Genomic DNA, 14551 nt, shown 5'->3' with positions numbered 1-14551 from the left:
TTTTTTTAACTTTTAAAAGCATTTTTTCAGCCGAGGAAAAAATGTTTTTAAAAGTAAAAAAAAACTCTGATGATCATGCGGCTCAGCTGAGCAGGGTTGGGGCAGGGATTTTTGCTACCGGTTCTCCGAACCACCCGCCACCATCACGACCGGATTGGATGATCCGGTCTGAACCGGGAGCATTTCACCCCTGAACTAAGCCATTTCAACTTGTTCCTCAAATCATAATTGAAAAGAAATCCTGGCTAGCATTAAATGTGAATGAAGCTGGAGAAGAATTATGAAATGATAGAATTATGATAACACGGTTTGCCTTTTTTCAAAGCCAAAATCAACTTTGATGCCAGTGTATGTAAGAATAAAGCATCTTGCTAAAAGAACATGTAGAGGTTCTTTTGTGTACATAGACATATTGCAATTTGTTCTTAGAGGAAAAAATATTGAGAGTTACTTCTCACACATCCCTTAAAAGAAAATAACAAAAAAATAGGTATATTGTATCATTTCAAAAAGTTGTTTTTTCTGAATCTAGATAAATTGTATCTCTTGTTTCCCTTGTCGAATTTTAAGAGGGACAGTCATGCCATTTGTATTCATCTCTTTCTACAGGTAATTCACTTTCGGCATTATTGGATGGCGAAGCTAAACTCACATTTCTAAGTTCTGGGGAAGAGTATGTCATTACAATGCCGTATGCACACTGTAAAGGTGGGACATTGCTGGGATTTTGGAGGGGCGGGGGGAGATTGTATGTGCTATGTCCTTTCCTGTCTTGGATTCCATTTTCTTCCTTAAAAAGATCCCCATTGAGATTTTCTAGCTATAGTACATAGGAAATTAGGATGAGGTAGGAGTCTTGTATTTTATTTTATTTTTTGTTTTTAAAAACACCTATACAATGCAAATCCTTGGTGCCTACCAGCTATGCTTAATTGCAAAAATGGTAAAAAGAAATCTGAATTCTTTGGAATAATGTGATGCACTCATCAAGACTGTGCAAAAGAAGATAGCTTCCATGCCTTAATATTCTTTTAGGATGGAAATTGCATCTCTTAAAATGTATTCTACAAAATTATTTTAAAAACACAGTAGTTTGGGGATTTACTTATACATGTCCAAATGCAGTGCAATTGAGTTTGTACAAATTGGGAAATTTAACATCAAGTTGTAAATATGCTATTTCCAAAGAATTGGTTACGGTATACAAATTAAGATACCCGAAGTTTATTTACGACAATGCCAGGCTGCCATCAAAAAATACATATTGAGCCATAGAGGCAGCAAGGATTGAATTTGCATTGAACATTTCTTGCTTTGTGATATCAAGAAAACCACTCCCAAAAAGAAAGGAGTGTAGCAATGATGGGTTGAGGGATCTGAAATTATCCTGCATTCTACAGACTGAAGGAGATAAACTTTCTGCCTGTTCCTGCTATATAAGTGGTAGCATGCTTTGTGTTTATGCTTTGCTTGAATGTGCTGAACAACAGGACCAAGTTTTATTTTACTGCAACCCAATTTTTTTAATTAAATCAGGATTTTTACATTTTTCTTTCGTGTAAGTCATAATGAATGAACAGGGCTGCCTTTATAGATTGATGTGTGTAGTCTTTGCATAATTGATACTCTGTTAATAGTTGTAATCTTTTTTCCTGTTTCTAGGAATTCTGTATGGTACCATGACAATGGAGCTTGGAGGAAAAGTTACTATTGATTGTGAAAAAAGCAATTATCGGGCAGAACTGGAATTCAAATTAAAGGTATTGGACACTCTGTTCCATTTTCAGCTTGTCTCCAACATTCCAGTTCCAATTTTATCTCCTTATGTGAATTTCACAGGGCTAGTTTTAAAAATCATCCCAATGCTTTCTCAATAATAATGTTGATTTTGTTTTTTATTTAGGGTTTTATTGTTTTATTGTAATTATGTGGATGTTTTCATTTTTATGCCTTTGTATAGTCTACTAATAATTACAATTACCCCCAAGAGTCTCTTTGACTACCAGTAATGGGCCTTAAATTCATTATGGAATATGAATAGACACTCAAGGGTGTCCCATGGTTGGTGCACATTTGGTGTTCTCCAACCAGTATGCAGATAAAATTTGACTGGTCATTGAAGTGCATACTAAAATAATCAAATTAGTACTTCATGTCACTAGCTGAAACGTTTGTCTGTTTGATCTATATTTTTGGTATCAGGAACAATATAGACTTAATTTTCCCTGGAATTCTAGAGAAGTTATATTTTAGTTACCTATCTAAACACATTTGTGTTTTTGGCCAACTTAATCACTCTTTCTGGACTGAAATCGTTTTTTCTTCCCTTTACATTCCTTAGCCATTTTTTGGTGGCAGCACAAGCATTAATCAAATTTCAGGGAAGATTAAATCAGGAGAAGAAGTGCTGGCAAGTCTTGATGGACACTGGGTAAGAAATCATAATATTCTTTAATGACAGTTTTAAAATGCATATACGAATTGAAGAGCTGCCATTGGAATGCTGTGTTCCATGATGCTTCCAAGAAGAGAACTCAGTTTAAAAGAAAAGTTCAGTTTAAAAGAAAAGAAAGCTCCAACACTGGAAATTTTTAAGAAAATGTTGGATAACCATCTGACTGAGATGGTGTAGGGTTTCCTGCCTGGGCAGGGGGTTGGACTAGAAGGCCTCCAAGGTCCCTTCCAACTCTGTTGTTATGTTATGTTAAAAACAAGTGGAATAAAATTACATCAAACAGCTGTATAGGTGTAGATCTATCTGTGCTCTTTGTCTTTGCTAGCCCAAATTCTGAAATCTTAACTTTTGGTTTCAATGTAATAAATGAACATCAACCAAAATCCAGCATGGGAGTCAGTTGTAGTAATTCACATGCTTCCTGGAAGGTCAGCACAAATCTTGAACACTTCAGCTTCCGAAGCATAGTATAACTTTCATGTGATGAATCCTAAATTGGAGGGCTTTGCCTGGAGTTAACAGACTATAGATTGTCTTTGAAATGGTAATGCCCCTACCATTTGCTTTCCTTTCATTCTGACAGGCATAAGAACTATAGCTACCACTAATAATATTTATGCCCACTATGAATGACTGCCCACTCACCTTAAGAAGGGCAACAAAACAAAATATCAGAGCAATCTACAAACTTTAAAAAAATAGAACATTTCAAAAAGCAAAGAAAAAACCAGCCACCTGTTCAAACAACACATTCGTACAACTCACGGATTCAGCACTTCCTGACCTCTCACCTTGAGAGAAGAACTGAGTCTTTGTGTCTTTGTGGAAGGTCAGCAGTGTTTAGGCTAATCTATTTTTGAGAAAATGAATGTTCTAAAGGGCAGAGCAGACATGCTTGCCAGGTTATACATTTAACTGATAAAACCTAGAGCATGCCTCTTCTGCCTGTCTGATGCAATGCATAGAGAAAATCAGAAAATGGCATTCCCTCAAACATTGAGGCCAGTAGTGGGTTTCAAATCCCATCGCTACCAGTTCACTCGTGGGCGTGCATGTGCTCATAACGCTTCTGCGCATGCACAGAGACAGGCAGGTGGGTGGAGCTTCCCGCTGACGCAGCTACCAGTTCGCCCGAACCAGTAGCAACCCACCACTAATTGAGGTCCAGGCCATGAAAGCCTTATAGTCCTCAACCACCTGTATTGGACCACAAGTGAGCCCAAAATTTAGCTTGCTATGTTAGGTGAGTTTTGTCCCTTTTTATGACTTTTGACTTTTCTTGCTACATTTGTTAAGCGAATCACTGCAAGTGTTAAATTAGTAACTCAGTTGTTAAGTGAATCTGGTTTCCTCGTTGACTGCTTGGCAGATAGTCACAAAAGGAGATCACATGACCATGGGATACTGCAACTGTCATAAATATGAACCAGTTGTCAAGCATCTGAATTTAAATCACACATGGGGATGCTGCAGCAATCATAAATATAAAAAGCTGTCATAAGTCACTTTTTAGTGCCATTGTAACTTTGAATGGTCACTAAGCGAATTGTTGTAAGTCAAGGACTACCTGTAACCATACCTTCAATTGCACCGAGAAGCCTATTGGGAGCCACTACTGTATATGAAGCAAAGGTGTAATTGGAGCATCCGAAGGTATGCCTATAATAGTTCAAGCTGCTGGATTCTGGGCCAATTGCAGCTTTTGGATGGGTTACTGGGACTCCGTGAATTGCTGTTGCTACGTTTTTTTGTAATGAATAACCCAGATATCACCAAGTATCTGAGATTTATCAAAATAATATAAGATAGGCTCTCGTCCCAAATATGTAATCATTTATAATTCATCAGTGAAGGAAATAATGATGTAGGAAAAAATAAGGGAAAAAATTCTCTGTCAATAGAGAAGAATGGAATTCTTTTCCTTAGTTCTTAAATCCTGTTTCAAGATATCTCCTGCTTGTTTGAAACTGGCTGTTTTTGTCTTTTTCAGGATGGTGAAGTATATATAAATGATCTGAAAAACGGCAGTACAGATGTTTTTTGGAACCCAACCAGTGAAGTCCGAAAGCAAAGACTGAAACGTCACATTGTCTTGTTTGAAGAGCAGACAGAATTTGAATCTGAGAGGTAAGTTAGGCAGTCTGATGTAAGAGGGTGATGTCAGAATATGACTACCCTTGATTGCATTTTGTGCAATGTAGTTTTATAAAATTTGATTTGTGTCTAATTATATTACCGATAGATTATGAATTGGTATTTTGAATATGAGTCAGAAAAAATTAAACTTGTGGTAGTTTCTCTACTCCTGGTGCAGAGGAAATGTTTTGAACCTTGCCACATATAGTTACAGATTCTTTCCTTTTTTATTTGACTAATATGTAGCACCATAATCCTTCTGCTAGGTTTATTACAAATGGAATTATTCCTTCATTTATCAATAGGTTATGTTTATTATTTATTTTATTAATTGTATAAGATTGCCTAAGATTATAGTGACTCTGGACAGCACACAGTAAAATCAACCCTAAAATACTTCTTAAAAACCCAAACACCTGGAGGAAAAACACATTCAAAACAAATAAAACATACAGAGCCGACCTATCACTCTAACTCAAGGCCTAGGCAAAGAGCCAAGATTTCAGAGCTCTTTCAAGTGCGGTCAAGGTGAAGGCCAATGTCTCTAGGGAAAGATTATGTACCAAGGAGCAGATGCTGTGATAAAGAAGGTACACTTCCTAACTCCCATCAAAGTTCACTGGAAGGGATCTGGAACATGTCAGCTCTTGACTGTACAGGTTGGTCAGACATAGAAGACAGGTGGTCCTTTAGATCAGGGGTCTCCAACCTTGGCAACTTCAAGATTTGTGGACTTCAACTCCCAGAATTCCTCAGCCAGCTCTGCTGAGGAATTCTGGGAGTTGAAGTCCATAAATCTTAAAGTTGCCAAGGTTGGAGATCTCTGCTTTAGATAACAATTTTCAATACCATAGAAATAGTTATATAATTTACGGGTGTTCACCAAAAAGTATTACTTGGAATGCTGCATCCAGTTTTGGTCACTATCATGTAAAAAAGATATTGAGACTCTAGAAAAAGAGGGCAGAGAAGAGCAACGAAGATGATTAGGGGACTGGAGGCTAAAACTTACAAAGAACGGTTGCTGGAATTGGGTATGTCTAGTTTAATGAAAAGAAGGACTAGGGATGACAGATTAGTAGTGTTCCGATATCTCAGGGGTTGCCACAAAAAAGAGGGAGTCAAGTTATTCTCCAAAGCACCTGAAACCAGGACAAAAAACGATGGATGAAAACTAATCAAGGAGAGAAGCAACCTAGAACTAAAGAGAAATTTCCTGGAAGTTGGAACAATCAGTAGAACAACTTGCTTCCAGAAGTTATGAATGCTCCAACACTGGAAGTTTTTAAGAAGAGATTGGACACTTGTTTTTCTGAAATGGTATAGGGTTACCTGCCTGAGCGGCGGGGTGTTGGACTAGAAGACTTCCAAGATCCCGTCCGACTCTGTTATTCTGTTAACAGTTGAATTGCACCTAGAAACCAACTGGTAACCAATGCAACACATAATTGCCCATGGCACCACGTTCCGGGTCAGCTACAGCTTCAAAGTGGTTTTCAAGGGCAGACAGACATGTGGTGCATTGCACAAGATGACCAAAGCATGAATGAGCATTTGAAGGGCTAAAGATGGCTGTTGCGGGTGATAGAGGGAGCTCCGCGTAGCTCCCGTGTAACACCGCTCCTGCGCAGACTGCACTGGCTGCCTGTGGCCTTTCGGGTGCACTTTAAGGTTTTGGTTACAACCTTTAAAGCGCTCCATGGCTTAGGGCCTGGGTACTTACGGGACCGCCTGCTGTTACCTCATGCCTCCCACCGACCCGTGCGCTCTCACAGAGAGGGACTTCTCAGGGTGCCGTCCGCCAAGCAATGTCGGCTGGCGGCCCCCAGGGGAAGATCTTTCTCTGTGGGGGCTCCCACCATCTGGAACGAACTTCCCCCGGGTTTACGCCAAATACCTGACCTTCGGACCTTCCGCCGCGAATTGAAAACACATCTATTTATTCGCGCGGGGCTGGCCTAAATTTTATTGGTTTTAAATTTATAACTAATTTTAAATGGGGTTTTTAGTTTTATATATTTTTAAAGTTTTTAGGCCACTTTTATAATAAGTTTTTTAATTTGTATTTTAAATTGCATATTTTTGTATTGTTTTGTTTTATCTTGGCTGTACACCGCCCTGAGTCCTTCGGGAGAAGGGCGGTATAAAAATTGAATAAATAATAAAATAATAATAATAATAATCTTTATAATCTATAGCTGGGCTGGAACTATAGCAACCAGTTGTAAATACCATGCATTCAATCCTGTTTTATCTTTGTATAGTTGCAGAATGATTAGTTGTTAACTGAGGATTTCCTGTATGTGTCCTTTGGCATTTCAGAAGGTTCAATAACATTACCTAACCAAGTTTTCAGGTCTTTTTCGTTTCCACTGAACTGTATGGCTATGCTGGCCTTCTGACTAACTTAATCGTTGACTGTTTTCAGACTCTGGCAGCATGTAACCAGTGCAATCGGCAAAGGAGACCAGCACAAGGCCACTCAAGAAAAGTTTGTGTTGGAAGAGGAACAGAGACATGTAGCGCGAGAACGGAAGGAAAACGGAACAGAGTGGAAGCCCTTGCTCTTCTGGCACAATGCTACCACAAACGAATGGCACTACAAATACGAAGAGTGAGTGGCTTCTAATTTTCAAATTGTGTTCCATGTTCAAGAATTTGGTGGGAGTCTTGCGTCAACAACAAAAAAAGGTTCACTTGAATACAGCCAGTTTTCCATCACTAGACCTTTTGTCTCTTGATCAAAATGCCTTTTTTTTGTTAAATCAGCAAGTTTTACAATCTGAAAAATATTGAAACGCCATGAGTTAGAGTATGTGATGATTAAAAGTCACCTGTCTAGGTATATTTTATATACATATCTAAGCCAGAGGCATGCTATGAATAGTGAGGAAAGGCAAAAAAAAGGCAGACTCCTCATCACATTATAATCTCCAACTGTAACAATGAAATTACTATAAAACGATTTATAGCCGTTGATCTTGAGTAGTACTATCCTACCTCTGAACTTGCTTAGGATTCTGCTGATTTTCTTAAACATCTCTTTTTTTCGTTCCTTTATGTGGTGATATTCTTGATTGAGATGTTTGTGTCTCGCTTTGGGAAACTGTCTTCTTAAATTTTCATAGACTGTTACATCATCCCATTGATTCTCCAGTTGTCTTTAGCTTGAATCTGTTCCTTACATGTAATTTACATTCAGATTAAATCTTCTCTTTGAAGCATATTCTCTAAATTTATAACATGAATAAATCATGGTTTATTCCCCACAGTTTGTTCCTGGAAGTATCCTGAATAACTAGATGGTACTTTGCCATCATAACTTCCTAATGATGTATAGGGAGTCCTCGACCTACAACATTTCATTTTGTGACCGTTCGAAGTTACAACATCACTGAAAAAAGTGACTTATGACTGTTTTTCATGCTTATGTAGCATCCCCATGATCATGTGAATTACATTCGGATGCTTGACAACTGACTTTCATTTATGACAGTTGCAGTGTCCTGGATCATGTGATCCTCTTTTTTTGACCGTCTGACAAATAAATTCAATTAGGAGACCAGAATCACTTAACAACCATGTTACTAATTTAACCGCTGCAGTGATTCACTTAACAAATGTGGCAAGAAAAGTCATAAAATGCTTTTCAAATGTATCACTTAACAATAAATTTGGGGCTCAATTGTGGTCGTAAGTTGAGTAAACTGTAGTCAGTTTAATTCCAATATTGTTTATCTAACAATACTAAGTTGTAGAGTCTGAATTTATATTGTTTGAAGCTGGAGTTGGCAAGAGAAATGAGAAATTCTATTTTTAACCCACCGCCTGCATGATTATGTTTATCCAGTTCAAATTGTAATCGCAGATTCTACTGTTTCTTCAGTTTTGCATTCCAATGAACCATTAATAGTATTTTGTTCTTTTTAGATACTGCATTTATCATCTCTTGCAATAATACTTTATAATTGATCAGTGGCTTTTACCATTTCCTCTGTTGTAGGTGCCTAATTTATATAACATTGATATGACTGGATCGCCACAAATTTGAATTAATATTATGCTGTTGCTTATTGAGTTACAATTAATCATGTATTTAATGATGCCTTTTTTGAGTAATATTGTTACTTATTTTTTTATATGGTCTTATGCGCTAAAGATCACTCATCTTGTTTAAAGTGATCTTTTCTGATCCAAATGAGTTCAATAATGAGCATGTGTATTACTGATTGTAATTGATGGATTTTTATAAGCTTCCTTTTTGTTAAAGTTTAAGGCCTTGGGATCCTTTGAATGATATTGCCCAATATGAGAAGGACGGCGTACTTCAAACCATGCAGAGGCACTTACCCAACAGAATGTCAACTCACAAGAACATGTGCATCAGTAACCAAGTTGCACGACACAAGGTAATTAGTAACTAGCTCTGCTGGCAGTTTGCATTTTCCATAATGTTTGGAAAATTAAAGTACCGTATTTTTTGCTCCATAAGACACACTTCTTCCCTCCCCCAAAAGTGGATGGAAATGTCTGTGCATCTTATGGAATGAAAAATATGGGCCGCAGCAGTGGGGTCCTTTTGCAGTGCTGAACCCCGCCACTTCTGTCTTTGTCATTGCCTGTTTTCCTCCTCTAAACCTAAGTTTGTCTTATGGTCAGGTGCGTCTTAGAGTGTGAAAAATATGGTACTTTTCTCCAGTCTGCTTCCAGAATGGTGAAAAGCCAAATCAGATTGTGATTCCACAACCAATTCACCATGAGTCCATTCTGAAGCAAAAATGTGGAATACTGTGGAGTAACGTAATCTCAACATAAATGCAAGAAGAATGGCAGTTAGTATAATAAGTGATTGATGTGCAGGATTTTAAAACATGGGGAAAAAATTCTCCCCACACCTTTGAAGCTTCACTAGAATAATTTGGGAAAAGATTTGTACAGCTTAAGGTGGTGAGTGGATACAAAAGGTGAAATACAAAGAAAATTTAAAGAGAAAGTATTTCATAATCTGCAAATAGTGATACCTTAGAAAAACAAAAATGGAAGAAAGAAAAATGAAACTGGGTATTGTGCAGGGAAGGTTAGCTATAATCCTTTTTAAAATATTAGGCATTTAATCAGGTTGTGCTCTAACATGTTATTGCAAGCTTCCACTTATAGTGCATCAATTGCCCAAGTGTAGATTTCTAGTGCCATAATGTAGCAAATCTCAACAGCCCATCAAGAAAACTTTTATTTCAGCTCATAATTTGACAAGCAATCTTCAGTAGCAGAGAGTTAGTCCAAATGTGCACTAATTCTTAAATTCGATAGCATACCTAAAGTCTCTACTGTGGCATCTTATGAGCTGCTTGGTATTTCTTTACATTCAGAGTCGACACCGCAAAGCCAGTGATCAACCCTCCAACAACAGCCAGAATACTGAAAGTAGCTGTTCAACGCCCGAGTCTGTGCAGGAACTCTCAGATGATGAAGGCAAGTACTGTATTTTGCAGTTTGTAATATTGCCGATTTATCTTCAAACTCGCGGGCCACAGGCCAGATGCGTCATGCGCTGGCCATGCCCACCCCCGTTTTAGCGAAGGGGGAAAAAGTCACATTATGTCATGTGACAAAAACGTGATGCCGAGAGTTTGATACCCCTGCTCTACAGAGAAGGGATTTTTTTTAAAGGAAAAATGTATCGGATTTCTTTCTTTTTTCCGAATCACATTGTGAAATCCTATCACTAATTCATCATTTCACACAGGCCTTGGAAGCCCATGTACTCAATGTGGGAAGGAAACCAGCCACTTGAAGGAAATTCACACTGCTGTCTTATCACTCCAGAGAGCCCAGCAGGACATACATAAGTATGATATTTCATTAGGAATGCAATGCTTTGTATGTTTTTTTTAAAAAAATCAGTTGTGGAGGTTCTCATTTACTTGCAAAATGGCTGCCGAGGTAGATTTAACCAAGGACAAACCATTTTACCTTGAGTATTTTGGACAGTTTCAAGCAAAGCCCTGGCAATAGCTACCCACCATGGCCCATCTATGGATTTTTAAAAAATAATTCAAGTGAAAAATACTGTGTGAGGCAGAGAGAGCCTGGCAGATATCAAAAGAAATGTTCACAGCGGGTACTCCATTATGTGCCCAAGGAATGAAAATAGTTGGCACAAAATCCTAAACTGTGGTTTATACCATATTTTTTGGAGTATAAGACACACTTTTTTCCCTCCTAAAAGAGGCAGAAAGTTTGGGTGCATCTTATACTCCGAATGTAAACCCGCATGGTGCCCAGAATAGCTACCTGGAACAGCTGCTGCCTTCTCTTACCCCTTCGGTGCTTTGCCTGCTTTAGTCACTGGAGCTCCCTCCGAGGATCAGCTGTGCTTTTGAAACTGGGGCTGTTCTTCAGCCCCAACATGAGCAAAGCGATCTTCCGTGCTTTGCCTGCTTTTCTAATTGCTGCTCCCTCCGACAATCAGCTGTGCTTTAGAAGCACAGCCCCAACCAGCCCCAACCTCAAAACCAGCGAGCAAACTAATGTGCTGGGACTAGCCAGATAAATACCTGGTAGGCAGAATTTTTTTCCCCTATCTTCCTCCCGAAAAACTAAGGTGCATCTTACACTCCGGTGCGTCTTATACTCCAAAAAGTATGGTAATTCACACTGGCAAGGGTTCATATAACCTGTGAACCATAAAAAGCATAGGTTGACTGAGCATGTTATATGAACCCCACTCAAATGGAAGCGGAGTGCTTTTAGAAGCACTTTGGGGAGGGGGCAGGCTATTCAACTTTGCTACAAAGATTAGAGTTGTTGAATAGAGCAACCATTGAAGGTGTGACATTATTATAGGTCCTTTTTCTAAAAATGGGGGGGGAGGTTTGTGTCTGGGCTTCAATTCAGTATGGATGCTTTGCTTTTTGTCCAGGATCTGTATCTGTCAGTGACCATTGGTGATTTGAATAGTAATGGCTTGATTTTTTTTTCTCTTCCAGAAACCTCACTGCGCTGAGCAAGGAATCCCTCTACAGGAGGGGCTCACCCCAAAATCTTGTGGACTCTCACTGTTGGTTTCTGCTCTGCATCTTTCTAACTTGTCAGCTCTTCATTAATTATGTCTTCAAATAAAACACTGCATTGGGCAGCAATAAAAGTGAGGAGCTGTAGAAAAGGGGAAACTTAATTGCAAGGGGCCCTTTGAGACACCAAGCACTTTAATACACAACCAGGAGTGGAAGGGAGAGAGAGAGGAGAGAGAGACAGAGAGAGAGGTTAGGCAGGGAACCTGCATAGTTTTGTTCTTACGATCAGTGTCATTGCCTTTTCCATGTACATTCACAAGGACCTCTTTACCTGTATGGGCCTTAATGCTAAAGCCAAATGTAGCTTTAATTGTGCAATTTTGTTTTCTATGTCTTGTCATTTTTCTGACGCAGTTAAGCGTTACCAGCCAGTATTGGTACATCCTTTGAAGCACTGTATGCATCTACTTCTTTTGTAAAATGGTTCCCACTGACTTGTTTTATATCTCTTCTCTTGTTGAGGGAGTACATTTTAGCATCCTTTAAAATGTCTTCTGGAATCAGTTAATTTGCATACATTAAGCAACCATGTGAAAATTCAGCCAATGGGTATAGACAGCACAGTTTCTTGGGTCTTCTGGTGTGTGCTGTCACATCTAAAATCCCTACGAATAGCACATCACATTCCACAAATATGTGCAATTTCTTATAGCCTGCCACTTTTAGAAAATTGGAGGCCTTGGAGGTGCAATTAGCTGATGCCCTAAATTATGTCAGTGAGCCAAATAGGCCTGTGTCAGTTTTTTGTTTTATTTTTTTTAATTTGGGCTGCAAAAATCCAGATGTTTTTCTGAAAAGCAGCCAAGATACAGAAAACCTCTACTCATCTGGATTTTGCAGCCTACAGAAGATAGCTGTCACATACATGCGCACACGCACACACAAACACGATTGAGACATAATAAGTGTTATAGAAAAGAATGCCTCTGAACTGTATCATTATTTTGAGATGAGCATGTAAGCACTGTGTCTATAGGTAATTTTGTATGTCACAAAATCCCTAAGATACTGGGATTCACCAGGATTCCCTTTTGCCACGCAGAGACATTTTAAAAATCTATTGAGGCACACAAGACAGATACCAGAGCAGTTGCAAATCACTGCTTCTACATATTTCTAAAGTGATTACCTGCAATCAATTTGTTCGGCTTCCCTGTATTTTCTATCAAAGATGATTGCTAGTACAGTATTACATAATATCCCACTATCCTGCATAGGGCTGACTGACTGATTGAAGGCATCTTCAAATCTTGTGTGCACTTAGGTACATTTATAGTAAGGGTTTGCCACTGCATCCTCCGAATCTGTTGATAGTCTTCCTATTTTTACACCATTTTTAAAAGATTTGCAATATTTTATGTAGAAATGCAGCCAGTACTAAGCTTTTCTTTTCTGGCCTGAAGTAATTCCAAGTGGTAAGTACTGCTATATATATATATAGCAGTATATATATATATATATATATATCTGTATGTATGTATGTATACAGCCTTAAAATATTTAGTGGTGTTGCCAGTCTGGGCTAACTTTCAATGTAAATGTTTCCAGATTTTTAACTATGTTCTTTGTGATGTTCCCGTGTTAGGGGACAATTTGTGCTTGACACATTGAAATAAATTACATAATTTTCATTATAGCTTTGTATGGCTGAATCATTGTACATGGAGCATGTCTTTATGTTCTTCTACTCAACACTTTGAGACACTTTAAAATCAAATGGAAAATCCTGGGCACATCACATGGATGCTGCCTGCTACCGGTAGAATTTAGCAATGAATGCAACTCCTCATTCTGAATAGTTTTATTTTCTAGCAACTATGTTACCGTATACAAAGAGTCCGTCCAGGTTTTAAAAAAAGAAACCTACCATTAGTTTTAAAGTTTGTGTGACTTTTGGCTGCTTTATTCCAAGTAATAGAATTATGGGTCGCATGCTACTGTGGTCAAACTATCCACCCCAGACAGATACTTTGCATTCCGTTCTATCAGAATGACATCAAGTTTGGCACCACTGCATGATGCAACCACACCCTGTAGGCTGCAATGTACGAAACAAGTGTCATCCACTAAACTAATGCATAGTCTGCTGAATTATGGTTTTGTGAATGAGCCACAAAGGCTAGATTCATTGAATGTTGTACAGGTAAGATTCAATTTACAACCACAGATGGAAACAGAATTTCCATTATTTTCTGAGATACTTTTGCTAAGCAAATCACTACACTTTTTAAGTGATTCACATGGACATTAAGGAAATCCCACTTACCCCATTGACTTTACTTGTCAGAAGCCAGCTGGGAAGATCAGAAATGGGAATCACATGGTCCCGGAATGTTGCAACCATTGTAAAGCCGTGCTGGTCACCAAATGCCTCAATTTTCATCACATGAATGTAAGGATGGGATTGTGGTAAGCATGAGGACTAAATCACTTTTTTCAGTGTCACTGTAACTTTGAATGGCACTAAATCAATGGTTGTAAATTGAGGAATAAGCCCCTTCAGAAATGGATAGTGTTTGAAAAGGTTGATTTCTCTACTGAAAAAAGTGCTGCAAATAGAATGTGATGGTCTAGGTTAAAACTTAACTTTATTGAAGGAAGTTTATAACTTAACTTTATTGAAGGAAGTTTATAACGGAGAATAAGTAGTTATTGGTCGGGACAATTGTTCAGATCTATGTACGTTTTAAAAAAATGAATGCTGCTGCTAAGTGTCAGATCCAAGTTTTTGCTTCCATCTTCCAATATTGTATCAACAGTTACACAAAAAATCCTTTCTCACCTCTTACTTTCCTTCCCAAAATCTATTTGGAATTGAGGGAGACTGAATGGATGAATTGCCAAGATAGACACAAACAACTTTTATGTTGTATCTTATATGTCT

The 14551-nt window shown here is 38.3% G+C and overlaps 1 protein-coding gene across 1 annotated transcript in view; it reads left to right on the top strand.

The window, feature by feature from the left end:
• OSBPL5 (oxysterol binding protein like 5) overlaps positions 1 to 13054 on the top strand; it is a 165725-nt gene extending 152671 nt beyond the window's left edge. The window contains exons 14-22 of the mRNA XM_058158241.1: positions 610 to 708; positions 1663 to 1760; positions 2342 to 2431; positions 4446 to 4582; positions 7020 to 7205; positions 8862 to 9000; positions 9961 to 10063; positions 10338 to 10440; positions 11581 to 13054. Of these exons, the coding sequence (XP_058014224.1) occupies positions 610 to 708; positions 1663 to 1760; positions 2342 to 2431; positions 4446 to 4582; positions 7020 to 7205; positions 8862 to 9000; positions 9961 to 10063; positions 10338 to 10440; positions 11581 to 11713 (1088 nt within the window). The 3' untranslated portion in view covers positions 11714 to 13054. The remainder of the gene's footprint in view (positions 1 to 609; positions 709 to 1662; positions 1761 to 2341; positions 2432 to 4445; positions 4583 to 7019; positions 7206 to 8861; positions 9001 to 9960; positions 10064 to 10337; positions 10441 to 11580) is intronic.
• The last annotated feature ends 1497 nt before the right edge of the window (positions 13055 to 14551 follow it).

This window comes from Ahaetulla prasina, chromosome 1 (genome assembly GCF_028640845.1).
Source record: "Ahaetulla prasina isolate Xishuangbanna chromosome 1, ASM2864084v1, whole genome shotgun sequence".
Lineage (NCBI taxonomy): Eukaryota > Metazoa > Chordata > Lepidosauria > Squamata > Colubridae > Ahaetulla > Ahaetulla prasina.
This window is presented reverse-complemented; position numbering and strand designations above follow the sequence as displayed.